Here is a 27,931-nt window from a genome sequence, read left to right on the forward strand (position 1 = left end):
CTGTATAGGTCACTACTTTTGACCACAGCCCTATGGGGCCTGGTCGAGTACACTAGATAGGGAAAAGGGTGTCATTTGGGACTCATTGAGAAGGCTGCATACATAACAGCGCGAACGGTAAACCGCGAACGGTAAAGTGCATCCACAGCCAACTTGAACCAAGATCAGAACTACTGGAGCGTTGTCTGAAATGCCAAGGACAGGAGCAGGCAGAAACATGTTGGAACAGAGCAGAACAGAGCCCATGTTGGAGATCCTGCCGCCGTTTGGCATGTGATCTAAGGGTCTAAAGCTAAGCGTGAGGATCTCTGTGTGTGTGATCTCATGCCCGCCATGTGGCGTACAGTCCTTTCCCAGGGTGCATTTCTCCATCTGGCCCCACTTGACCAATCAGGCAATTGCGTTTTGATTCCTCCGACGCCTATTGGTGCTCTACCTAGGTGCTCCTTACATCATGACCAATCTGGCAATTAGTATTTGTGGTATAGTACTTTTGAACTTATTGTTGATGACATCAGACAGAAAGTAAGCCCTCTATTTCCTATCCGTCCTTAACAGTGGCGTTGAATCTAATCAACTTTATTGATCAATCGCCAGTGGAAATTGTTTCCTGTCGTTTGGAACGTAGCACCACAACGCCTAGCACCAGTTCTTGTTTTGCCTAGCACCAGTTCTTGTTTTGCCTAGCACCAGTTCTTGTTTTGCCTAGCACCAGTTCTTGTTTTGCCTAGCACCAGTTCTTGTTTTGCCTAGCACCAGTTCTTGTTTTGCCTAGCACCAGTTCTTGTTTTGCCTAGCACCAGTTCTTGTTTTGCCGAGCACCAGTTCTTGTTTTGCCTAGTACCAGTTCTTGTTTTGCCGAGCACCAGTTCTTGTTTTACTCCAACTATCATAGCTCCACAGGGAACCCAGACATGAAGTGGAATTATTACCACATGAGAAAGGACTGGAGGTTGCCCAGTCAGATCACGTGGTCAGGTAAAACTCCTGGCCCTATAAAGTCTGAGGAAGTCTGGGGACTAGTTGGCATCAAACTGTGCATTGTGGGCAGCAAACTGGTGTCATGGGCATCAACTTCTACCTTCTAGTACATACACAGTCCCTCCTCAGAACAGGCCAGATAGGGAGGCCTATCCAGTCAATACTATAATATAGAATCCAATTATTGAAATAGTTTATCTAGAGTATTTCTCACACACACAGCCAGCCCGGCCTTGCCTCCACATAGCTGCTACATCACAATAAACGTTACAGCAATTTGCTTTTCAAACCACTACTGCTCCATTGAGATTGTAAAGGTAATAAACAACCAGGCATACAATAACAATAAACAAACACACACAAACCGCTTAGGAAAGCCGCCAGTTAACGAGTCGTTGCCACAGCGATGGCGTTTAATTAATTTAATCAATTTTCTTGTTAGTTAAAGGGGCTTTAAAGACGACTGGGCCGGACAGTGTTATAACACACACACACACTCAAACACCCTTTAGGCTGAACAGTGTTGTGCACAGGCTGGAATATGTTCCCGGGATTCATCCGATAACATTCAGGGGGTTTACCACATCAGTCACCGGCTTCATTAATAAGTGCATCGACAACCTCGTCCCCACAGTGACCATACGTACATATCCCAACCAGAAGCCATTGATGACAGGCAACATCCGCACTGAGCTATAGTATAAGGCTAGAGCTGCCTCTTTCAAGGAGCAGGACGCTAATCCGGACGCTTATAAGAAATCCTGCTCCGACGAGCCAACAAACATGCAAAGTGTCAATGCAGGACTAAGATTGAATCCTACTATGTGGGCTCTGACACTCGTCGGATGTGGCAGGGCTTGTAAACTATCACAGATTACGAAGGGAATCCCAGCAGCGAGCTGCTAAGTGACGCGATCCTACCAGCTAAATACCTTCTATGCTCACGTCGAGGCAAGCAACACAGAGCCATATATGAGAGCACCAGCTATTCTCGGACGACTGTGTGATCTCGCTCTCCATGCACGATGTGAGGAAGACTTTTAAACAGGTTAACATTCACAAGGCCGCAGGGCCAGACGGATTACCAGGATGTGTACTCCGAGCATGCGCTGACCAACTGCCAAGTGTCTTCACTGACATTTTCAACCTCTCTGTCTGAGTCTGTAATACCAACATGTTTCAAGCAGACCACCATAGTCCCTGTGCCCAAGAACACTAAGGTAACCTGCCTAAATGACTACCAACCCGTAGCACGCATGCCTGTAGCCATGAAGTGCTTTGAAAGGCTGGTCATAGCTCACATCAACACCATCATTCCAAACACCCTGGACCCACTCTTATTCGCATACCGCCCCAACAGATCCACAGATGACGCTATCTCTATTACACTCCACACCTGGATAAGAGGAACACCTATGTGAGAATGCTGTTCATTGTCTACAGCTCAGCGTTCAAAACCATAGTGCCCTCCACGCTCATTAATAAGCTCAGGACCCAAAGACTAAACCCCTCCCTCTGCAACTGGATCCTGATGGGCCGGCCCCAGGTGCTGAGGATAGGCAACAACACATCCCTCACGCTGACCCTCAGGGTGCGTGCTCAGTCCCCTCCTGTACTCCCTGTTCACCCACAACTACGTGGCCGCGCATGACTCCAACACCATCATTACGTTTGCTGATGACACAACTGTGGTAGGCCTGATCACCGATGACGATGAGATAGCCTATAGGAAGGAGGTAAGTGACCTGGCACTGTCGAAAATAAGGAACGACAACGCCTCTTTCCCCTCAGGAGATTGAAAAGATTTGTCATGGGCCCTCAGTTCCTCAAAAAGTTCTACAGCTGCACCATTGAGAGCATCTGTCTGTATCGCCGCTTGGTATGGTAACTGCTTGGCATCCGACCAAAAGGCGCTACAGAGGGTGGTGCGGATGGCCCAGTACATCACTGGGGACAAGCTTCCTGCCATCCAGGACCTATATAATAGGCGGTGTCAGAGGAAAGACCATAAAATTGTCAGAGACTCCCGTCACCCAAGTCATAGACTGTTTTCTGTTCTACTTCATGGCAAGCGGTACCGGAGAGCCAAGTCTAGGACCAAAAGGCTCCTTAACAGCTTCTACCACCAAGCCATAAGACTACTGAACAATTAATCAAATGGCCTCCGGACTATTATATTGACACCCCCACCCCCTCCCTTTTGTACACTGCTGCTACTCGCTGTTTATTATCTATGTATAGTCACTTCACCCCCACCTACATGTACAAATGACCTCATCTAACTTGTACCTCTGGACACTGACTCGGTAACGGTACCCCCTGTATATAGCCTCGCTATTGTTATGTTATTGTGTTATTTAATTTTTTACTTTTTAGTTTATTTGGTAAATATTTTCTCAACTTTTCTTGAACTGCACTGTTGGTTAAAACTTCTCTAGGATAGGGGGCAGCATTTTCACGTTTGGATGAAAAGCATACCCAAATTCAACTGCCAGCTACTCATCCCCATAAGATAAGATATGCACATTATTAGTATATTTGGATAGAAAACACTCTGAAGTTTCTAAAACTGTTTGAATCATGTCTGTGAGTATATCAGAACTTATTTAGCAGGCGAAACCCCGAGGACAAACCATTCAGATTTTATTTTTTTGAGGTCACTCTCTTTTCAATTGGTTTCATTGGGAATCCAGATTTCTAAGGGACCTTCTTGCAGTTCCTACCGCTTCCACTGGATGTTAACAGTCTTTAGAAATTGGTTGAGGTTTTTCCTTTGTGTAATGAAGAAGTACGGCCATCCAGGACGTGGGTAACTTGAAGTGTACTGTTAGATAGAGGCGCATGACCAGAAAGCTAGCTACAGTTTGTTTTCCTCCTGTATTGAACACAGATCATCCTGTCTTCAATTTTATCGATTATTTACGTTAAAAAATACCTAAAGTTGTAGTCCAAAAGTAGTTTGAAATGTTTTGGCAAAGTTTACAGGTAACTTTTGAGATATTTTGTAGTCACGTTGCACAAGTTGGAACCGGTGTTTTTCTGGATCAAACGCGCCAAATAAATGGACATTTTGGATATATATCGACGGAATTAATCGAACAAAGGGACCATTTGTGATGTTTATGGGACATATTGGAGTGCCAAAAACAGAAGCTCGTCAAAGGTAAGGCATGAATTATATTTTTATTTCTGCGTTTTGTGTCGCGCCTGCAGGGTTGAAATATGCTTCTCTCTTTGTTTACTATGGTGCTATCCTCAGATAATAGCATCGTTTGCTTTCGCCGAAAAGCCTATTTGAATTCTGACATGTTGGCTGGATTCACAACAAGTGTAGCTTTAATTTGGTATCTTGCAAGTGTGATTTAATGAAAGTTTGATTTTTATAGTCATTTATTTGAATTTGGCGCTCTGCATTTTCACTGGCTTTTGGCCAAGTGGGATGGTAGCGTCCCGCCTATCCCAGAGAGGTTGGGCTTGTAAGTAAGCATTTTCATGGTAAGGTCTACACTTGTTGTATTCGGCGCATGTGACAAATACATTTTTATTTGATTTGATTTTCTCATCTTCAGCCTATTTCTCTTTTTATAACCCCCCGCCCCCCTCCCCCCCACACCCACACACACACACGCCAATCGTTGTGCTTCACCTCACGGGCGCTTGTTGACATCTGCCATGATGTGTCAGGGAAATTAACCTAAGGGCCACACACACACGGTCGATTTGAAGACCCTCTGCGTCCTCCAGAGCAGAGGGCTGTCGCTAGCAGCACCTTGGCCCGCTGACGCTGTCACACACTGGGGAGTGAAGGGTTACACTGTGGGGGTGAAAGGAACCAGAGCTAATATGCTATCGCTCTAATGCTTCTGACTGATTTACTCCCATTGGGTTATGATGTGGCTGTTCACTCATGACTGCACGGCCAAGTACGACTCCAACACCATCATTAAGTTTGCTGATGACACAACAGTGGTAGGCCTGATCACCGACAACGATGAGACAGCCTATAGGGAGGAGGTCAGAGACCTAACCGTGTGGTGCCAGGACAACAACCTCTCCCTCAACGTGATCAAGACGAAGTAGATGATCGTGGACTACAGGAAAAGGAGGACCGAGCATGCCCCAATTCTCATCGAGGGGGCTGTAGTGGAGCAGTTTGAGAGCTTCAAGTTCCTTCGCGTCCACATCCTCAACAAACTAACATGGTCCAAGCACACCATGACAGTCGTGAAGAGGGCACGACAAAACCTATTCCCCCTCAGGAGACTGAAAATATTTGACATGGGTCCTTAGATCCTCAAAAGGTTCTACAGCTGCACCATCGAGAGCATCCTGCCGGTTGCATCACTGCCTGGTATGCAACCGCTCTTTCTCCGACCGCAAGGCACTACAGAGGGTAGTGCGTACGGCCCAGTACATCACCGGGGCCAAGCTTCCTGCCATCCAGGACCTTTATACCAGGTGGTGTCAGAGGAAGGCCCTAAAAATGTACTCCAGCCGCCCTAGTCATAGACTGCTACCGCACGGCAAGCGGTACCGGAGCGCCAAGCAATAAGACTCCTGAACAGCTAATCAAATGGCAACCCAAACTATTTGCATTGCAATAAGTGGGTGTTTATTCATCATACCTCTATGTATGTTATGTGTCTCTCTCCACCAGGGGATCCAGGACATCCTGCCGGGGCTGGGCCAGAGAGAGTCCTGGGGGGAGCTGGGTAGCGGAGACACAGAGGACGGTAGTGGAGACTGCGACGATGAGGACGGGTGTCAAGGGTCTGGAACGGGGGCAGTCAAGACCTGTGAGTGACAAAGACGCACTTACACACACAACCAGACACACACACACACACGTATGCATGTGTCACGCACATGCTCACACACGCGCACCTCTCTAATTCAGTGTTTACATCTGAACAACCAAGTACATCAAGCCTCTAGTGTAGATGGCCAGGCAGGACTGACTGTGTGTCTGGGTGAGTTGTAGTACCTTCTGGCTGAAGAAGCCAGCAGCTGTCTGTTAATACTAACAGGGCAACAGTCTGGAGACCTGGACTGGCATCATATGCTGGGAGGAAGGGAGGGAGGGCTAACAAAAGGCTTGGGCCTGTATTTGGAAAACATCTGAGAAATAGAATATTGCATCTACTTCACTGGGCAACCATTCCAGGTCGTGTTCTTGGTTTATCTTTGTCACTCTCTCTCTCCCTCTCTATCTCTCTCTTTTTCTGTCTTGCCTTCTCTCCCTTTATCCCTCTCTCAAATGTTTACATTGCCAAAGCAGGTGAAATAGATAAACAAAAGTGAAATAGGCAATATAAAATGAACAGTAAACATTACACTCACAAAAGCTCCAAAGCAATAGAGACATTTTAAATATAATATTATGGCTATTTGTCTCTCTCTCTCTCTCTCTCTCTCTCTCTCTCTCTCTCTCTCTCTCTCTCTCTGTGACTCTATCTCTCTGTCTCTCTCATCCTCTCCGTCTCTCTCTCTCACTCGCTCTTGCTGTCTCTCTATCAATTCAATTTAAGGGCTTTATTGGCATGGGAAACATATGTTAACATTGCCAAAGCAAGTGAAATAGACAATAAACAAAAGTGAAATAAACATCAAAAAATGAACAGTAAACATTACACTCACAGAAGTTCCAAAATAATAAAGATATTTTAAATGTCATATTATGACTATATACAGTGTTGTAACAATGTGCAAATAGTTAAAGTACAAAAAGGAAATTAGATAAACATAAATATAGGTTGTATTTACATTGGTGTTTGTTCTTCACTGGTTGCCCTTTTCTTGTGGCAACAGGTCACAAATCTTGCTGCTGTGATAGCACACTGTGATATTTCACCCAGTAGATATGGGAGGTTATCAAAATTGGGTTTGTTTTCAAATTCTTTGTGGATTTGTGTAATCTGAGGGAAATATGTGTCTCTAATATGGTCATACATTTGGCAGGAGGTTAAGAAGTGCATCTCAGTTTCCACGTCATTTTTTGGGCAGTGTGAACATAGTCTGTCTTCTCTTGAGAGCCAGGTCTGCCTACAGTGGCCTTTCTCAATAGCAAGGCTATGCTCACTGAGTCTGTACATAGTCAAAGCTTTCCTTAAGTTTGTGTCAGTCACAGTGGTCAAGTATTCTGCTTTCTCTGTTTAGGGCCAAATAGCATTCTAGTTTGCTCCATTTTTTTGTTAATTCTTTCCAATGTGTCAAGTAATTATGTTTTCTCATGATTTGGTTGGGTCTAATTGTGTTGCTGTCCTGGGGCTCTGTGGTGTCTGTTTGTGTTATTGAACAGAGCCCCAGGACCAGCTTGCTTAGGGGACTCTTCTCCAGGTTCATCTCTCTGTTGGTGATGGCTTTGTTATGGAGGTTTTGGGAAGCGCTTCCTTTTAGGTGGTTGTAGAATTTGACGGCTCTTTTCTGGATTTTGATCATTTGCGGGTATCGGCCTAATTCTGCTCTGCATGCATTATTTGGTGTTTTACATTACCTATCTTGGTTGGGGACAGAAGCACCAGATAATCAGCAAAGAGTAGACATTTGACTTCAGATTATAGTAGGGTGAGGCCGGGTGCTGCAGACTGTTCTAGTGCCCTCGTCAATTCATTGACATATATGTTGAAGAGGGTAGGGCTTAAGCTGCATCCCTGTCTCACCCCACGGCCTGTGGAAAGAAATGTTTGTGTTTTTGCCAATTTTAACCACACACTTGTTGTTTGTGTACATGGATTTTATAATGTCATATGTTTTTCCCCCAACACCACTTTCCATCAATTTGTAAAGCAGACCCTCATGCCAAATTCAGTCAAAGGCTTTTTTGAAATCAACAAAGCATGAGAAGACTTTGCCATTGCTTTGGTTTAATTGCTTGTCAATTAGGGTGTGCAAGGTGAATATTAGGGTGTGCAGCGTGGTCTGTCGCACGGTAATTTGGTAAAAAGCCAATTTGACATTTGCTCAGTACATTGTTTTCACTAAAGAAACGTCTGCTGTTAATGATAATGCAGAGGATTTTCCCAAGGTTGCTGTTGACGCATATCCCACGGTAGTTATTGGGGTCAAATTTGTCTCCACTTTTGTGGATTGAGGTGATATTGTTCCAAATATTGGGGAAGATGCCAGAGCTAAGGATGATGTTAAAGAGTTTAAGTATAGACAATTAGAATTTGTTGTCTGTATATTTTATCATTTCCCACTGGATGTCATAAGGTGAATGCACCAATTTGTAAGTCGCTCTGGATAAGAGCGTCTGCTAAATGACTTAAATGTAAATGTAATTTCATTGAGGATACCAACACCACAGGCCTTTTTGGGTTGACGGGTTTGTATTTTGTCCTTTAGTTCATTCGGTGTAATTGGAGAATCCAGTGGGTTCTGGTAATCTTTAATAGTTGATTGTAAGATTTGTATTTGATCATGTATATGTTTTTGCTGTTTGTTCTTTGTTATAGGGCCAAAAAGATTGAAGAAGTGGTTTACCCATACATCTCCGTTTTGGATAGATAACTCTTCGTGTTGTTTGTTTAGTGTTTTCCAATTGTCCCAGAAGTGGTTAGAGTCTATGGATTCTTCAATTACATTGAGCTGATTTCTGACGTGCTGTTCCTTCTTTTTCCGTTGTGTATTTCTGTATTGTTTTATTGATTCACCATAGTGTAGGCGTAGACTCAGGTTTTCTGGGTGTCTTTGTTTTTGGTTGGATAGGTTTCTTAAATCGTTTTTTAGGTTTTAGCATTCTTCATCAAACCATTTGTCATTGTTGTTATTTTTCTTCTGTTTTCTTTTTCTTTTCTTTTTTGATAGGGAAGCTGAGAGGTCAAATACACTGTTTAGGTTTTCTACTGCCAAGTTTACACCTTCACTATTACAGTGAAACGTTTTGTCCAGGAAGTTGTCTAAAACAGATTTAATTTGTTGTTGCCTAATTGTTTTTGGTAGGTTTCCACACTACTTTCCTTCCATCTATAGCATTTCTTAATATTATTCAGTTCCTTCGGCTTTGATGCCTCACAACTGGTTATTGCTCTGTTCAAGTACACTGTGATTTTGCTGTGATCTGACTGTGAACGCTCTGAGAGACTCTGGGTTGAGGTCAGTGATAAAGTAATCTACAGTACTACTGCCAAGAGATTAGCTATATGTATACCTACCATAGGAGTCCACTCGAAGCCTACAATTGACTATGTACATACCCAGCATCCGACAGAGCTGCAGGAGTTGTGACCTGTTTTGTTGGTTATGTTGTCGTAGTTGGGCCTAGGGGGTCATATGGGGGAGGGAATGCTGTTACATCCAGGTAGGTGTTTGTCCCTCTTTGTGCTGAGGGTGTCAGATTCTTGTCCTGTTCTGGCATTTAGGTCGCCACAGACTAGTACATGTCCTTGGGCCTGCCTGGAAATGATTGATTTCCCCTTCCAGGATGGAGAAGCTGTCTTCATTAAAGTATGTGGATTCTAGTGGGGTGATATAGGTAGCACACAGGAGGACATTTTTCTCTGTTAAGTTAACTGTCAAATGTCAAATATGCCTGTTTTGATTAATTTAAGAGTGAGTTAGGTCTGCTCTATACCAAATTAGCATACCCCCTGAGTCCCTTCCCTGTTTCACATCTGGTAGTTTGGTGGATGGGACTACTAGCTCTCTGTAACCTAGAGGGCAACCAGTGGGTCTGTCTCCTCTATACCATGTTTCCTGTAGGATGACAATGGCTGTAGGTTCCTGCTCTTTAGGCCAAAGGCAGATGACCTCAGGCCTTGGATATTCCAGGATGAGATAGTGAAGGCTTTGTGTTCCATAAAGTGTCCAATGTTGTTAGTCGTGTGGTTTGGCCTCAGACCAGTAAGTGTGAGCAGAGCATGCTGAGCATCTGGCACATGCCATTGGCTTGGGCTAGTGTACGAGTGGGTGTTGGGCCTGTTTGCCTGCTCAAGGCCTTGGCATATGTGTGACTTCCATGTTGAGGTCCTCTTTGCAGGAGTGGGGGGCTTGGGGTGGGCAGCAGGAGCATAGGTTTGATCTGAGGGGGCCTAAATGGGGTGTGGACATGGTTGACTTGGAGGGGGGGTGTTGATTGGTTGGGGTGGGGTGTGGATTTGGCTGGTGGTGCTGTGGTCTGGATGTAGGTCCTCTCGGCGTGGGTCCTCTGTGTAGGTCTGGGGGGAGGGGGGGTTCCACAGGTCTGGGAGAGTGTCTTGCTGGTCTGGGGTGGGGGGGTCTATTGATCTGTTGCTCCTGTGTGAAGTGTTGGCGCTGCGTTTGAGGGCGATGTCCTTTAGGGTCCGGGCGAAGGTGGGCTCTGCTGCCTTGTAGAGGTGGACCTGGTCATAAAGTCTTCTCAAGTACAGGGTTTTGATGCACAGTTACGGGAAATACTTGTGTTCAACCGTTGTATGGTAGCAGGGTAGAAGTCTTTTCGTGGTAGCAAGGTGGAGATATTATGTTCCCATTTTTATAATAGTCAGCAAAAGGTGTCTCTTGATTTTCCACAAGAAGCTTCATTTTGTACTCTTTTTGTGCATTATAATTCTTTACATACACAGGGTACAGCAGGAGGGCGCTTCAAAGGCCTCTGCATTTGGGTGGGGTGGGCTGTGCGACTCACCTGCCATTGTTTGGCTCAAGGGCCTTGACACCTCTCACTTCACACTTCAGTGGTAATTGAAGTTGTATCTGTTCTGTTCTGTCCTGGCAAGCTTGGTAGCCTTAACTTAGCATTCAGTCCTTATAAAGTAAAATATATCATTGTAATGTTTTTTTCTTCTTGGCTTTTGAAAAAAAAAAATAGCTTCCGACTAAACATTACTCACTCAGTTCCAGGTTGGATGGTGTTTTCAGGTTTCTGTTGTTTGTTTGCCAGAGCATTTGCTGTATAGCTTGGAAATAATAATCCTAGTAGGTAGTAGGAAGCCTTCCACGTAATTCCGTCCAAAATCAGGTTGTTGGTTTATAGTTTTGATTTGGAGTGAAAGTTATGTTGTGGAGGGTAGCATCCTGTATATGTCCCTGCCAAAAAAATCCAAGTTTATCTAACTCTAAATCGTATCTTTTTGTAGAAACATGCTGAAAAATGTGGGCACTCACATGCAGCTGTGTCTCTCTCTTTCTCTTTATCTGTGTCTCTCTCGCTCTCGCTCTCTCTCAGCCTTGACTTCAGTGGTCCTTTCCCTGCTGAGTTTTTACTTTGTAGGGTGCGGTCATGTACAGTGTGTGTGTGTGCTTGTTTGTCAAGCGTGTGTGTGGGAGTGCAGAACTGTATTGATGGGACAGTGTGTTGACAAGGCCTCTGGACCTGCCTCTGGGGTGCTGTTGATTTACAGGGATAACCAGTAGTGTAAAGTACTTTAAGGAAAAATACTTTAAAGTACTACTTAAGTAGTTTTTGGGGGTATCTGTACTTAACTATTTATATTTTTGCCAACTTTTACTTCACTACATTCCTAAAGAAAAGTATGTACTTTTTACTCCATACATTTCCCCTGACACCCAAAAGTACCCATTACATTTTGACAGGAAAATTGTCAAATTTACACACTTATCAAGAAAACATCCCTGGTGATCCGTACTGCCTCTGATCTGGCGGACTCACTGCTTAATATAAGGAATTTGGTTTATAATTGTACTTTTACTTTTTATACTTAAGTACATTTGAGCAATTCCATTTAATTTTGATACTTAAGCATATTTAAAACCAAATACTTTTAGACTTTTACTCAAGTTGTATTTTCCTGGGGGACTTCCACTTTTAGTTGGGTCATTTTCTATTAAGGTATCTTTACTTTTACTCAAGTATGACAATTGAATACTTTTTCCACCACTCTTTTTCCACCTCTAACCCAGGAACTGTTAACTATTTTACAGATTTATTCCAGTTACACACACATCCCAACCCAAACACACACTCACAAATGTGTACGCACACATGCAAACACACACAGTCAATACATGTATATACACTCTCTGTCTCACACACACATACACACACACATTAACCCTCACACACCCCATCCCACACAACACACAGCTATGCGGTGGGACCAGAGTGTGATTATGAGGTTGAACCTCTCTACTGCACTGTTCTGCTAATCTCAAAGACAATGAGAGTCCAGTTCTCCCTATCCCCATTCTCTCTCACTCACTCACTCACTCACTCACTCACTCACTCACTCACTCACTCACTCACTCACTCACTCACTCACTCACTCACTCACTCACTCACTCACTCACTCACTCACTCACACACACACACACACACACACACACACACACACACACACACACACACACACACACACACACACACACACACACACACACACACACACACACACACACACACACACACACACACACACACACACATATATTTCATATTACTTAATGCCATTAAAGTAACTTCAGTCATTAGTTACTGCCATTGGCATTGACGGGACAGTCTCTTTCCATCCAGTCTGAAGTGGAGGGTTGTCATATAGCATTGATGTGATGGCGGTTGTTTTTCCCACACCATGTGACCTGACCTGGAAAAGCTTTGTGCCCTAGTTAGTGGTTATATTTGAGGTCATGAGTTTTTCCTGGTCAGGTTTCATGGTAAGGAAAAACTCCTGGCCTTAGAGTTACAGTATGTTATAATATTACATGTTTGTGCATTACACTGCTTGCCTTGGCAGTGGATTTTGGTATAGAGAGACTAGATCATCACCCTACAGAGGATGTATTATCTTAATTTGAGCCAGTTTACTACAGCAGGAAAACAATCTTGCAGCAACATGAAATGGGAATTATTATGGACATTTTTGTAAGGGTCAATCAAGTCTGAAATTTCAAAGTGGAAATTATGAACTTCAGAAGCCGTTTTAAACCTCAAATACACTACAAGTTTTACATTTCCTGCATTACAGTGATCAAATTAAGCATTCTAGGCTTGGAAAAGGAGAAAAAAGGAGCAGTGAAAAAGAGGGATGTGTGAAGTTAAACAGAGGGAAATAAAAGCACTCTCCTTTCCCAACCTTCTCCGTAGCTGCCAGGCTGGCCAGGTATTCTACTCAGAAGACATCACAAAATAGATGGCCTCATGAGGATGGAAAATTATGTGGATATATTGAAGCAACATCTCAAGACATCAGTCAGGAAGTTAAAGCTTGGTCGCAAATGGGTCTTCCAAATGGACAATGACCCCAAGCATACTTCCAAAGTTAGAATAATGGCTTATGGACAACAAAGTCAAGGTATTGGAGTGGCCATCACAAAGCCTTGACCTCAATCCCATTGAACATTTGTTGGCAGAACTGTAAAAGCATGTGTGAGCAAGGAGGCCTACAAATCTGACTCAGTTATACCAGCTCTGTCAGGAGGAATGGGCCAAAATTCACCCAACTTATTGTGGGAAGCTTGTGGAAGGCTACCCAAAATGTTTGACCCAAGTTAAGCAATTTAAAGGCAATGCTACCAAATACTAATTGAGTGTATGTAAACTTCTGACCCACTGGGAATGTGATGAAAAGAAAAAAGCTGAAATAAATCATTCTCTCTACTATTATTCTGACATTTCACATTTTTAAAATAAAGTGGTGATCCTAACTGACCTAAAACATGGAATTTTTACTAGGATTAAATGTCAGGAATTGTGAAGAACTGAGTTTAAATGTATTTGGCTAGGGTGTATGTAAACTTCCGACTTCAACTATATACAGTGGGGCAAAAAAGTATTTAGTCAGCCACCAATTGTGCAAGTTCTCCCACTTAAAAAGATGAGAGAGGCCTGTAATTTTCATCATAGGTACACTTCAACTATGACAGACAAAATTAGAAAATAAAATCCAGAAAATCACATTGTAGGATTTCTTATGAATTTATTTGCAAATTATGGTGGAAAATAAGTATTTGGTCAATAACAAAAGTTTATCTCAATACTTTGTTATATACCCTTTGTTGGGTATATAAACTCACCCTACAGGGGTAATATACAGCACCAAATAGGGAGAAGGTAACTCACCCTAAAGGGGTATCAATACAGCACCAATGAGGGAGAAGGTAACTCACCCTACAGGGTGTAATATACAGCACCAAAGAGGGAGAGGGTGACCTGTTTGCCACTCCCCCCATTCTGAAAAACATACCGTTCCTGTCACTCACTCTCCTTCTGCCTTCCTTGACCCTAGCCTCCCCCTTTTCAGAGAAACAGCCTCTCTCATCACTCTTTGACCCTCGTTCGCAGGCAACCTGAGTGGGAAGAATCTGTGCAGGGATCAGGGGTCTCCCTCTGGAAATGCCAGGGGTATGGAAGCAGGGTAATACAGAAAGGCAATCAGGAGGCACAACCTACCATGCTTTAGAGAGGGTCACCTAGCAACAGGTGCTAAATGGCATGGGTTAAGGAATCGAGGGGAGCGAGGGTGAGGATAAGGTTGTGTGCTTTACTGGGGTATGGTTAGGGGGTATGGGGTACAACTCAGAGCAGTACAGTTTGAGTAAATGGGCTTAAAAGGACAATGTCACCCACTAGTTGGCCAGTTTATGTGACAGGGCCCCAAGATGGATGAGATTCCTGAAGAGGAGAGTTGGGTCTTTGGGAGAAGAGAGGGAGCCCTGTACTAAACACACACTCTAACACTAACACTTTAACTCTGTACTGTACCTTTGGTGAACTTCTTTAACAACCTTGTGTGGGTCCCCTCCCAAACTCACACACGCTCATACACACTCCAGGTGCCCCTCAATATGGGCAGGTGTGTGTGATGAAGTGGAGGACACACAGCTGAATCCATTCCTACATAGTTAGTATCTATCAACGTCAGTTCCAGGCACCCAGGGAGCAGGCACATATCAGATTAAATAGAGGTGTAGAACAAATACCACTGCAAGTGAGTGTGTGTTTCCTGACTGAAATCTCACATCTAACACACACACTCCCATACGGTGGTATTTGTTCTACACATTGTCTGCAGCCCAGGCGATCGATAGAGACACCTCATGGTGGAGCTAAGAGCTTTCACCTGCTTTTCACTGACACCTGCTCTGTAACCTGTCAACTGGTAGAGAGAGAAAGATCTGAGTGTCTGGAGCTAATACACACTCTATTCTTTAGACACTGCTTAAGGAAGCCATTCTCTGGCAGCACATCTCTATTCAACAACCCACTCTATATTTAATATGTAGTCTTAAGGCCTTGGTAGAGAAGGAGAGAGAGAGAGGGGAGGGAGGGAGAGAAAAGGGAAGAGGGCTGTCACAGCTGAATAATAGAGGAGAGCGTTTTATGTGAGTAAAAACTGTTATTAGCCTGTCAACGTCTGAGTAGGGCTGGATGCAGGGGGATGACTGCTGCATTTGCTTGTTGTTGAAGCTAACACTGTGTGGTACAAGGCTTATAATGCTTCAGTGTACACATATTTACATGTATACAACAAATCCATGAACAAATTTGTCCTCTAGCGCAAAGTGGATTTACACTTGACTTGGGGGCTATGTCAACAGTCTTAAATGTTAAGTGGCCATATTTGGGGACCCTATTTGATAAAAAAATTAATTAATTCAGTCTGGTATGAGAACGGTAGCCCCTATCTGCAAAGCAGGGTGTCTGCGGAAAGGTGAGTATCTTGGCTGTTGATCGGTGCCTTCAAATCTTTGGTGTGACTTACTTACATAAATGGGCATACACATTTATAAAGGCAGGCCGATCTGATGATCTCATTTCAAGATGGCTGCAACCTACATTTCGGTTAGCGTTGTGAAACATAAACAAAATAAACACGGAATACGTTGATGCACAACAAAAGCCGGGACTCCACAGATCATGAGGATTTCTTATTTGTCTGCCTGTGACCTACCGTTATTGATCACCAGCCCCAAGAGTCAAAATGTTTATTTTACGCAACGTTTTCACCAAACAGGAAACATCTTTCAAGGCAGCTTCCATTTGGTCTGTTTGAGCTATAGCTACATGGGGTTATCAAATTAATCATTAGGTTGGTAGGAACACATTTGGCCTATTGCCAATGTTATCTGATGTATGACTTAATGGCAACATCGAATGTCCAAGAGGGACTATCTTTGCGCATTAAAGAAATGTTGTTACCTGCGCTGTAGGCATCCATTACACAGTCTTGTAGCCAATGAGATACAATTTTGAGGTATATGCAGTTGACGTGGGTGTGAAAAGCAAGGCCTAGAACCTTTTAGGCGTAATGTAAACTATTGCTACCTGGCTCAGAGACGAGACACACCGAGCACACTACATTACATTGTAAACCGATTTAATCGCTTTAGCATTAAGGCTGGCTTCTCAAGGGGGTAAAAACTACGAATATCGAACAGGAACCTAAAAAGGAGGCAGCTATGAATAAGTATACCGACATAGAAGCTTTAAATAAAATTGTTGGACTTGGATCAGGGGTGCAATTTGGACAAGGATTTCGACTCAGCCGATGAAGATTGCATTCTAGAAGGATTGGATCCACTTTTAGATCTGTAAGTACATTATTTTCATGACTTTATATTGCTAATTTAATATATGTATTTAGTTTTTATAAGTTGTCTGCTTTTTGTACTTTTAGTTTACATTAGGCCTATGTAACAAGTCATTTCAATGTTAAATAATTCCTAAGTATTTATTATCTGTTTCATATTAGTTAACTGTTCTAAGTTTCATCCTTGTAACTTTGGAGAGGCCACTAAACTCTCATGACCACTGTTTATTTGTGATTCCCACCTCTGCCTTTGTCTCCAAAGTGTTACTGTTTGCATTGTGTGTGTGCTTCACACCTGTGTGAGTCACTGTACAGATATAGTTTAGGCTTGGTGTTTTTACTTTACAGTAATGTCGTTTTGTAAATTTAGTCAACTTTAATTCTGTGTCTTACAACAATATATCCTTTTATTTTATACAGGAGGAGGATGCAGAGGATTTGAATGATGATGTTTGGGATTTTACGTTTAAACCCAAACGACCTGAAGGCCCACAGTTGGTCAGTGATGAAACATACACCCCCTTACAGCTGTTTCAGCTCTACTTTACCACCTCTGTACTGGGAACACTAATTAGTAATACCAACAAGTATGGGGACAAGAAGCAGCAGGGGGGAAGGAAGATGTCCTGGAAACCATGGGTGACATGCTCAACTACATTTCCTTGGTGATTTACATGGGACTGGTAAAGGTATCAAGACTAGTTGACAACTGGAGCAAGTCCCCACTCTATCGGTTCGAGTTCCCCACCTCCATGAGTGAAAACCAATTCTTGGCCATCAACCGTACTCTTCACAGAAGTGACCCACAAAAGGATCAGGAGAATGCCCAGAAGAAGGAGACTGCAGGCTATGATTGTCTTGCAAGAGTCAAGCCCCTTTATCATGACATGGACTAACACGCTGCTTTTTGTGAAATGGAAGGGAAGTAACCATGCTCACCACACAGCATGAGGCATTCAATAACAACCATGTCTCAAGGAGGGTGAAAATAACAATGGGGCATGGGTGAGGAAGAATGTCCCCGTTTCTCTGAAGGACTACAATGCCAATGGGGCATGGGTGAGGAAGAATGTCCCCGTTTCTGTGAAGGACTACAATGCCAATGGGGCATGGGTGAGGAAGAATGTCCCCGTTTCTGTGAAGGACTACAATGCCAATGGGGCATGGGTGAGGAAGAATGTCCCCATTTCTGTAAAGGACCACAATGCCAGCATGTTTTTTTTGATGCTCTGATAGGCTACTACCAGGTCCTCCACCAGTATAAGACTTATTTTTACCACTTTGTGGACATTGTTACAGTAAATGCTTTCATTCTCCACAAGCAGATGCACAAAGCAAAAGGTCAAAACCCTCTCTCCCAGATGGCGTGTCGCTGCAGAATGTTTTGGTAGCCATGCTGGTTAAGTGTGCCTTGAATTCTAATTAAATCCCAGACAGTGTCACCAGCAAAGCATCCCCACACCACCTCCTCCATGCTTCACGGCAGGAACCACACATGCGGAGATCCTCCGTTCACCTACTCTGCATCTCACAAAGACACTGTGGTTGGAACCAAAATCTCAAATTTGGACTCATCAGACCAAAGGACAGATTTCCCCTGGTCTAACGTCCATTGCTCGTGTTTCTTGCCTCAAGTATGTCTCTTCTTATTATTGGTGTCCTGTCACGAATCCCGCTTCCTGAGTCTGGGTTTGCCTGTGTGTCTGTCCTGGAGTGTGTTTCAGGTGTCCTGGAACGCATCCTGTCTGGTTGCCGGGCGAATTAGCTCATTGGGAGATTGGTTTCACCCGCACCTGTTTCCCGTCAGTAATCTGCACACCTGTCCTGATCATCATCTCTACCCTTCAAAAGCTCTGACCTGACTTCCATTCCCTGCCGGATCGTTAGCCATGAATATTACTCACCTGGATCATTCACTCCATTCCCGCCTGGTTGACAGAGGATTCTGCTACTACATTGGATTCACCTATTTCCTCTCATCTACTCACCACCGCTGCCCGTTACGCCATCTGGATATATCTACCTTTTCACATTTCACTGTAAATAAATACTCACCTTCTTCCTACGCTCCTTGTCCTGGTCTGCTTCTGGGTTCGATCTTGAAAGATCGTGACAGAACGATCCGGCCAGTAATGAACCCAGCGGACCTGGACTCCGTTTGCCATGCCATTACCCTGCAGGAGAAGAAATTGGGACAACACAATACGGCGCTACAGGAGATAGCGAGTTCGATCCAGAATTTATCTGCTAGCTTGACACAAGTCCAGGATCAGCTCAGTTTGCAGGTGATTCATTCACTACCGGTTTCACCCATCTCACCTGCCGTGTCTGAAGCGGTTCCATTTCGTGAACCCAAGGTACCGACGCCTGATAAATATGAAGGGGATTTGGGAAAATGCCGTTCGTTTCTTATGCAGTGTGGGTTAGTGTTTGATCTACAGCCCCATTCTTACGCCACTGACAAGGCTAGGATAGCCTTTGTTATTGAACTGTTGCGTGGAAGAGCTCTGGAATGGGCTTCAGCCGTTTGGGAACGACAGGGAACCTGCACGGCTTCATATCAGGAGTTCACGGGAGAGATGAGGAAGCTTTTTGATCATCCAGTCCGAGGTAAGGACGCAGCTAAACGTTTGTTCTCTCTTCGCCAAGGAGATCGCAGGGTGGCAGATTTTATGATTGAGTTCAGGACATTGGCTGTGGAGAGTGGTTGGAATGAGGAGTCACTACAAGCGGTTTTTTACAAGGGGTTGTCAGATGAACTTAAGGATGAGCTGATTTCTTATCCAGAGCCTAGTGACTTAGACAGCTTGGTCGCTTTATCTATTCGGGTTGATAATAGAGTCCGAGAGAGAAGGAGGGAGAAGCAGTGGGGTCTATCCAATCAATCTGTAACTCGGTTACCATTCGGTTCAGGAGGTGAACCAGGACGTATTGATCGTTATTCTCCACAAGGGATTAGTGGAGGAGTCTTGCCACCAGATTCTGAACCAATGCAAGTGGGGCGACACGGGCTAACTAAGGAGGAGCGCCAAAGTAGACGTGAGACCAATAGCTCTTTCTACTGTGGTAGATCGGGACATTACAACTCCGCTTGTCCACAGCGCCCGTTAAACTGCCCGGCTCGCTAAATTTGGGAGGAATTTTAGCGAGCCAGTTTCAATCTCTCAAGGATCTTGTCAGACCCCGTTTTCCTGCGACCCTTATGAATAAGGATCAGAGTTTTGACCTGAACGCTTTTATCGATTCAGGTGCCGATGGCAACTTTATGGATGCCGACTTGGTGGAACAGCTGGGGCTTTCCAAGGAGCAAGTGCCGGAAGCCATTGAAGCAACCACTCTGAACGGCAGTAGTCTGGCACGGATCACTATGAGGACTGAACCGGTTAAGATGTTGGTGTCGGGAAATCATTCAGAGTTTATCTCTTTCTTCATTTTGTCCTCGCCCCATGTTCCTCTGGTTCTTGGTTACCCCTGGCTGAAGGAACACAATCCCTCGTTTGATTGGGTGACAGGGAAGGTAACTAGTTGGAGCATTGAGTGTCATGCTAACTGCCTTAGGACTGCCTGTTCTCCTGCTGTTTCCAGTCAGGTCAGTGACTCTGCTCCTCCTGATTTGTCCCTGGTTCCAGAAACATATCACGAGTTGGGTGAGGTATTCAGTAAACAGAAGGCTCTGTCTCTTCCTCCCCACCGACCTTATGATTGTGCGATTAATCTGTTTCCTGGATCTGCCTTTCCCAAGGGACGGTTATACAGTATCTCTCGACCGGAACGTGAGGCCTTGGAGACCTACATCAAGGAGTCTCTAGCTACAGGTCTCATTCGGCCATCGTCATCACCTTTGGGAGCAGGATTTTTTTTTGTGAGCAAGAAGGATGGTTCTCTTCGACCGTGTATTGATTATCGGGGTTTGAATGAGATTACGGTTAAGAACAAGTATCCCCTGCCCTTGATGAGCTCGGCTTTCGATTCCTTACAGGGTGCTACGGTTTTTACGAAGCTTGATTTACGTAATGCTTATCATTTGGTTCGGATCAAGGAGGGGGACGAGTGGTTGACTGGGTTCAATACTCCGATGGGACATTTTGAGTACCAGGTGATGCCGTTTGGACTGACCAACGCTCCGGCGGTGTTCCAAAGTATGGTGAATGACGTTTTGAGAGATATGATTGGGATTTTTGTGTTCGTTTACCTGGATGATATCCTCATCTTCTCAAAGGAGCTTTCTAGCCACGTTCTGCATGTCAAGCAGGTCCTGCAGCGGTTATTGGAGAACCGTCTGTTCGTGAAGGCGGAGAAGTGTGATTTTCACGCCCATACAACGTCCTTCCTCGGGTACATCATATCCAGGGGAGAGATCAAGATGGACCAAGAGAAGGTTCGGGCGGTTCGGGATTGGGTCCAGCCCGGTACAAGATTGCAGCTCCAGAGATTCCTGGGGTTTGCGAATTTTTATCGGAGGTTTATCCGTGACTACAGCCGGGTGGCTGCACCTTTAACTGCCCTGACGTCTTGCACCAGAAAGTTCTGTTGGACTCCTGAGGCAGACCGAGCATTTCTGGACTTGAAGAGCCGATTCACCAACGCCCCGATTCTCTCTCAACCTGACACTTCCCGTCAGTTCGTTGTGGAAGTGGATGCTTCTGATGTGGGTGTGGGCGCCATCCTGTCCCAGCGTAGCTCCACTGACGGTAAACTCCATCCCTGCGCTTTCTACTCAGGTCGTCTTTCTCCAGCTGAAAGAAACTACGATGTGGGTAACCGGGAGCTTCTCGCTGTGAAGCTTGCCTTGGAGGAGTGGCGGCACTGGTTGGAGGGAGCGGAGCAACCGTTTGTGGTCTGGACTGACCACAAGAATCTGGCTTACGTACAATCGGCTAAACGTCTCAACGCCCGTCAGGCTAGGTGGGCCTTGTTTTTTGGACGTTTCAATTTTTCCCTGACATTCCGACCTGGGTCTAAGAACGGGAAGGCGGACGCCCTGTCCCGGATGTTCTCTAAGACGGAGGAGAGTGGGGTCAAGACTGAGACGATTCTTCCCCAGAATGTTGTCGTGGGAGCCGTTACATGGAGGATAGAGGAGGATGTGATGGCGGCCCTTCGGACGCAGCCCGGCCCCGGTAACGGTCCACCCGGTCGGTTGTTCGTACCCGAGTCGGTCCGTTCTGCTGTCCTTCAGTGGTCCCACGCCAGCAAGATAGCTTGTCACCCTGGCGTTGCTCGGACTATGGCACTACTGCGCAGACGTTTTTGGTGGCCTGCCATGGGAGAAGATACCCGGAGGTTTGTTGCTGCATGTCCTGTTTGTGCCCAGAACAAGAGTACCAATCGGCCCAGCTCTGGGCTTCTTCATCCCCTACCTATTCCTCGGCGACCTTGGTCACATCTGGCCCTGGATTTTGTCACGGGATTGCCCCCTTCTGTTGGGAACACGGTCATTCTGACCATTGTGGACAGATTCAGCAAGTTTGCTCATTTTGTTCCTCTCTCCAAGCTTCCATCGGCTACGGAGACGTCCGAGATCCTGGTCAGGGAGGTTTTCAGGGTTCACGGATTGCCCAGTGACATTGTGTCTGACCGTGGTCCTCAGTTTACCTCTGCTGTCTGGAAATCCTTCTGTTTGGCCATTGGAGCTACAGTCAGTCTCACTTCTGGATTTCACCCACAATCTAATGGTCAAGCGGAGAGAGCCAACCAGAAGATGGAGTCCACGCTGCGTTGTCTTGTCTCCTCTGATCCCACCTCTTGGTCATCTCAATTACCCTGGGTTGAGTATGCCCATAATACCCTTCCTTCATCTGCCACTGGGATGTCCCCCTTCCAATGCCTTTACGGATACCAACCTCCTTTGTTTCCTTCTCAGGAGAGGGATCTCTCGGTTCCTTCTGTCCAGACCCATATTCGTCGTTGCCACCGGACCTGGCATCGGGCCAGGAAGGCTCTCCTTAGAGTTTCTGACCGGTATCAGATACAGGCGAACCGTCGCCGTATTCCTGCCCCAGCTTATACGGTTGGAGATAAGGTTTGGTTGGCTACACGGGATCTTCCTCTACGGACGGAGTCAAGGAAGTTGTCACCTAAGTTCATTGGTCCGTTTGTAGTGGAGAGAATCATAAATCCTGTGGTGGTTCGACTCAAGTTGCCTGCAACACTTAGAGTGCATCCCACTTTTCATGTCTCCTGTCTCAAGCCGGTTCACCTCAGTCCTCTGTTGCCTCCTCCTCCTCGTCCTCCTCCTCCTCGGATGATCGGAGGTGGTCCTGTCTACACGGTGCGCCGCATCATGGACTCCAGACGGCGGGGTCGAGGGTACCAGTTTCTAGTGGACTGGGAAGGATATGGTCCAGAGGAGAGGAGTTGGATTCCTCGGCGACAGATTCTGGATGACGACCTGATTCGTGACTTCTACCGCCTCCATCCTGGCGCTCCAGGTAGTCCGCCCGGTGGCGTTCGTCGGAGGGGGGGTACTGTCACGAATCCCGCTTCCTGAGTCTGGGTTTGCCTGTGTGTCTGTCCTGGAGTGTGTTTCAGGTGTCCTGGAACGCATCCTGTCTGGTTGCCGGGCGAATTAGCTCATTGGGAGATTGGTTTCACCCGCACCTGTTTCCCGTCAGTAATCTGCACACCTGTCCTGATCATCATCTCTACCCTTCAAAAGCTCTGACCTGACTTCCATTCCCTGCCGGATCGTTAGCCATGAATATTACTCACCTGGATCATTCACTCCATTCCCGCCTGGTTGACAGAGGATTCTGCTACTACATTGGATTCACCTATTTCCTCTCATCTACTCACCACCGCTGCCCGTTACGCCATCTGGATATATCTACCTTTTCACATTTCACTGTAAATAAATACTCACCTTCTTCCTACGCTCCTTGTCCTGGTCTGCTTCTGGGTTCGATCTTGAAAGATCGTGACATGTCCTTTAGTAGTGGTTTCAATGCAGCATTTCAACCATGAAGGCCTGATTCACACAGTCTCCTCTGAACTGTTGATGTTGAGATGTGTCTGTTACTTGAACTATGTCAATAATTTATTTGGTCTGCAATTTCTGAGGCTGGTAACTCCAATGAACTTATCCTGTAGCAGTGGCAGCTCTGTAGCAGTGGTAACTCTAGGTCTTCCTTTCCTGTGGCGGTCCTCATGAGAGCCAGTTTCATTAAAGCGCTTGATTGTTTTTGTGACTGCACTTGAAGAAACTTTGAAAGTTCTTGAAATTTTCTGGATTGGACCTTCATGTCTTAAAATAATGATGGCCTGTCATTTCGCTTTGCTTATTTGAGCTGTTCTTAGCATAATATGGACTTTGTCTTTTTATTTATTGTCTTTTTATTTATTGTAATATATTATTTTTTCTCCCCAATTTCATGGTCTCCAATTGGTAGTTACAGTCTTGTCTCATCGCTGCAACTCCCATGCAGACTCGGGAGAGGCGAAGGTCAAGAGCCGTGCATCCTCCGAAACACAACCCCGCCAAGCCCCACTGCTTCTTGACACAATGCCCACTTAACCCGGCCGCACCAATGTGTCGGAGGAAACACAGTACACCTGGCGACCGTGTTAGCGTGTATTGCGCCCGGCCTGCCACAGGAGTCGCTAGTGCGCGATGGGACAAGGACATCCCTGCCGGCCAAACCCTCCCCTAACCCGAACGATGCTGGGCCAATTGTGCGCCGCCCCATGGGTCTCCCGGTCGTGACAGAGCCTGGACTCGAACCCAGAATCTCTAGTGGCACAGCTAGCACTGCCTTAGACCACTGCGCCACTCGGGAGGCCCCTGGACTTGGTCTTTTACCAAATAGGGCTATCTTCTGTATACCACCCCTACCTTGTCACAACACAACTGATTGGCTCAAACTAGTTAAGAAGGCACACCTGTTAATTGAAATGCATTCCGAGCTAACTACCTCATGGAGCTGGTTGAGAGAATGCCCAGAGTGTGAAAAGCTGTCATCAAGGCAAAGGGTGGCTACTTTGAAGAATCACAAATATAAAATATATTTTGATTTGTTTACCATTTGTTTGCTTACTAAATGATTCCATATGTGTTATTTCATGGTGTTGATGTCTTCACTATTATTCTACAATGTAGAAAATTGTAAAAATACAGAAAAACCCTGGAATGAGTAGGTGTGTCCAAACTTTTGACTGGTACTGTTTATCTGTTGCTTTTATATTGTTTTGCAAACAGTTAATTTGTAGGATAAACGTTCAGGCACTTTGGAGAGGTTGAAAAAAACACTTGGATATCCCCTGTATGTCCCCCGACACCACCACAATGTTTGAGAGGTTGGTATGGTAGAGATAGTGTTTCTATACTGAACAAATAGCATTTAGTGAATGCAAATATGTAATAGCACTGGAATGATCTAATTTACAAACATAAGCCACTTTGGAGAGGTTACGGGACACTTGGACACGTCCTGTGAACACACCTGACACCACTTACTAAAACATCTGCCCATTTCTAGTTGTTAGGTCTATCAATCCCATTTTTTCTGATATTGTTCACATGTTGTGGAAGCCATCTGATGTGTTTCCAGGTCTACTCAACAATATTCACTTATAGCTTTTCAATGACTTTCAAAATAAAAACAAAAAAATGATTTTGTGTGTGCTTGATCTTGTGTATTCTGAGCTATGTAACTCCTATCTTCTGATAATTCCTTATTATCTCCCAGATGTAATTACACATGGATTGCAGTTTCTTTTGGTTTTGTCTATTTAGGTGGAAATCTACATTTTCCCAATACATTTAAGAGGTTAACCAAGCCTTGCAGGAGTGTTGAAGACTAGCAGAAACAGTTTTTTATCTCAGCCGGGACTTTGTTCCACCACTATAAAAACGTGTTCTGGCCAGTACCGCTTTTGAATTGACATGGCACAAAATCTGTGCCACTGCCTATTGTGGTGTAGGAATGAGAGTAACTAACACCTTTCCTTGTGTCTTTGATCTGACCTTCATTGATTTAAGTAAATGTCTCTTTTAAATAAATTTCTTTGGCTTTTCCTCGTGCAATAAATTAGAGTGGTCGCTCATACCACTAGCCTCGTACGAACCATCCTGATCTCACATTTTGTTTTGCTACACAGATAGCGAAACAGAATGTGAGCTCGCGAGATCAGGATGGTTCGTATGAGGCTATCATACCACAACCCACTCTGGGATATCATAGACCTGTCAGAAACCAGAATTGGATCAATAACGGTTTGACTAGACTGGCAGACACGTGTGGGTTCCTTAATCAGCTGAAACAGATCAAATGAATGACAGGAACAAGTCAACCTGGACATTTGGAACATGTCCATCAGTAGGTCATAAAAGTTGTTGGTCAGGGGCCTATTACATGCACCGACTAAGACTGGTTTGCTCTTGGGTAGGAGGATGTCCACCCAAACAGCCTCGAGTTCATGTTTAAGATCAATTCTCTGGTTGAAACAAATGTCTGCTCTTATGTGCACACAGACTCCTCCCCCATTGCAATTGTGGTCTTTCCTCAAAACCATGTAGTTCTCAATTTCCGAATTTCCGAATCACAGATAGAACAGTCAAACCATGACTCCGTAAAGCAAATAATCACAGCATTGCTACTGCCAATAAACATACGAATCTCGTCGATGTTTGGTAGAAGGCTACGGACATTCAGAGCCATGAAATGTAAACCTTTAGCTGAGCACAAGTCCATGGTACGATCCATGTTGTTGAAACCTGCTCACGGTGGTAGATCTCCTCGTATCTTTACCTCCAGAATGGTAGTGTTTAATTTTCTGTCTGAAAGTGTTGGCAGGATGTTATACAAGATCAGCAGCTAGCTAGCAGTCAGTCAGCCTGAGAGGTCTAGTACGTGTACCAGAGAAGAAGAAAGATGGAGACAAAGAGACAGAGAAAGATAGAGATAAAGTGAATGAGAGCTCTCGTGTAACTAATATCACTGGTCCCAGATCAACTCACCTGAACCATAGAGCAGTAAAGAGATCATCTCTCCTCTCAGCTGCAGGGACAGCAGTCTGTTCCAGGGCCAGACTTAATTGGCACATAAATTATGTATCAGAGAAAATCGCTTTGTCCCCCTCACCATCCGCCAGACCTGTCGCTCAATAGGTGTGTGTGTGCGTGTGTGCTGTGCGTAGATAGACCTTTTTATTAAGTGGCTAGTGCACTCGGCCAGTCCCTGTGGATTCCCCCTGGCTCCGGTCGATACACAGATCTGGCCCTATCTCTCTATTCTAGACCTCTATTACCTGGACGCGCACACAACAGCCTACTAATAATGCGTTTAGACAACGTTGTGGGGGTGTGTTGGATATGTTTCAGATATTTTTAATTTGTTTAAATGAAAATACACTTTCATGTGTGTTAGTGGTGTATCTCATTGGTGGATTGTGTAGTAGGAGACCATTTTCTCCTAAGTCATTCATTTGCAATCAATTGGCTCACTATAAGTAGTTTTGAAAACGTTTGTTTCTGATCAGCTTGATTGTGTGTTATAGAAGCATCTCTTTAGCCTGCATGGTAGAATGCATTCGAGAGAGAGAGTGAGAGATAATAGACATGGACAGACGGTCATGGATTGGCATTCATGTGTGTGTGTTTTCATGCGTGCGTGCATGCTTGTGTCTGTGTTTGTTTGCGTGTGTGTGTACTTGTCTATAGCCCCGTTTATACCCTGTTGTGTCCTTTGTCCTGATTTAGTCCACATTCTGATTGTGCCCACATTTTCAGTCAGGTGTAGACTATTAGAAGATGCATTGTGAACCGATTGTGATCTTCCAGAGGTAGTCAGGGACACATTGTGTCTGGATATCTTACAAGGTATAAACAAGGCATATCCGTGACTGCGTGTCTGCCACAGTGGAAAAACCCCAGCTCATCTCTCCACACTCCCTCTTCCCTCCTTCTCATCAGTACATCATTTCCCCCAGTACATTCCAGTGTGGATTGGGAGACAGAGCGGCAGAATCCCATTGTTATCCCTCTGCTATATTCCTCAATTAACCCAGGAATGTCCCGGCTTTATTTGCCCAGTGCCCAGTTACATCAGGAATGCCTGTCTTTGTCTGGGTCCCAAATGGCACCCTATTCCCTATTGTACTGTATATAATACAGTTATCTGACCGGCCCTGGTCCAAAGTTGTGTATTATATAGGGTGTCATTTGGAACACAAACCTCTGTGTTATGTGTTAGCATGCATGGCGAGACTCTAGAAATCCAGTGGGGTAGGGAGTAGCTCATCTGTCTCTCTCGCCTACACAGGGCAGCCCGAGCTGGGGGAGTGATGAAGCGGAGCTCCCAGGCCCATCTAAATTAACCTGGTCCATTTTCAGGGTCACTCACACCACCGGTAGCCCTGTCGATAATGCTAATCTAATTAGGTGTGTGTGTCCACCAACAAAATATTTCCTGTTGAATTCCCTGAATGCCAAGGACACCTCACTCTGTTGCACAATTGAGTGTGTGTGTGTGTGTGTGTGTTGATGCACG

General features: G+C 45.0%; 1 protein-coding gene across 3 annotated transcripts in view; it reads left to right on the forward strand.

The window, feature by feature from the left end:
* Window positions 1-27,931, forward strand: part of LOC139559932 (glypican-5-like) — a 264,718-nt gene that overhangs the window by 195,915 nt on the left and 40,872 nt on the right. For all 3 annotated transcript variants that reach the window (XR_011671850.1, XM_071376402.1, XM_071376403.1), the window contains one exon: window positions 5,639-5,777. Coding sequence is in view for 2 of the 3 variants with exons in the window: in XM_071376402.1 (XP_071232503.1) it covers window positions 5,639-5,777 (139 nt within the window). In the remaining variant the exon portion in view is untranslated. The remainder of the gene's footprint in view (window positions 1-5,638; window positions 5,778-27,931) is intronic.

The sequence above is a fragment of the Salvelinus alpinus genome, chromosome 30, assembly GCF_045679555.1.
Source record: "Salvelinus alpinus chromosome 30, SLU_Salpinus.1, whole genome shotgun sequence".
NCBI classification, from domain to species: Eukaryota; Metazoa; Chordata; class Actinopteri; order Salmoniformes; family Salmonidae; genus Salvelinus; species Salvelinus alpinus.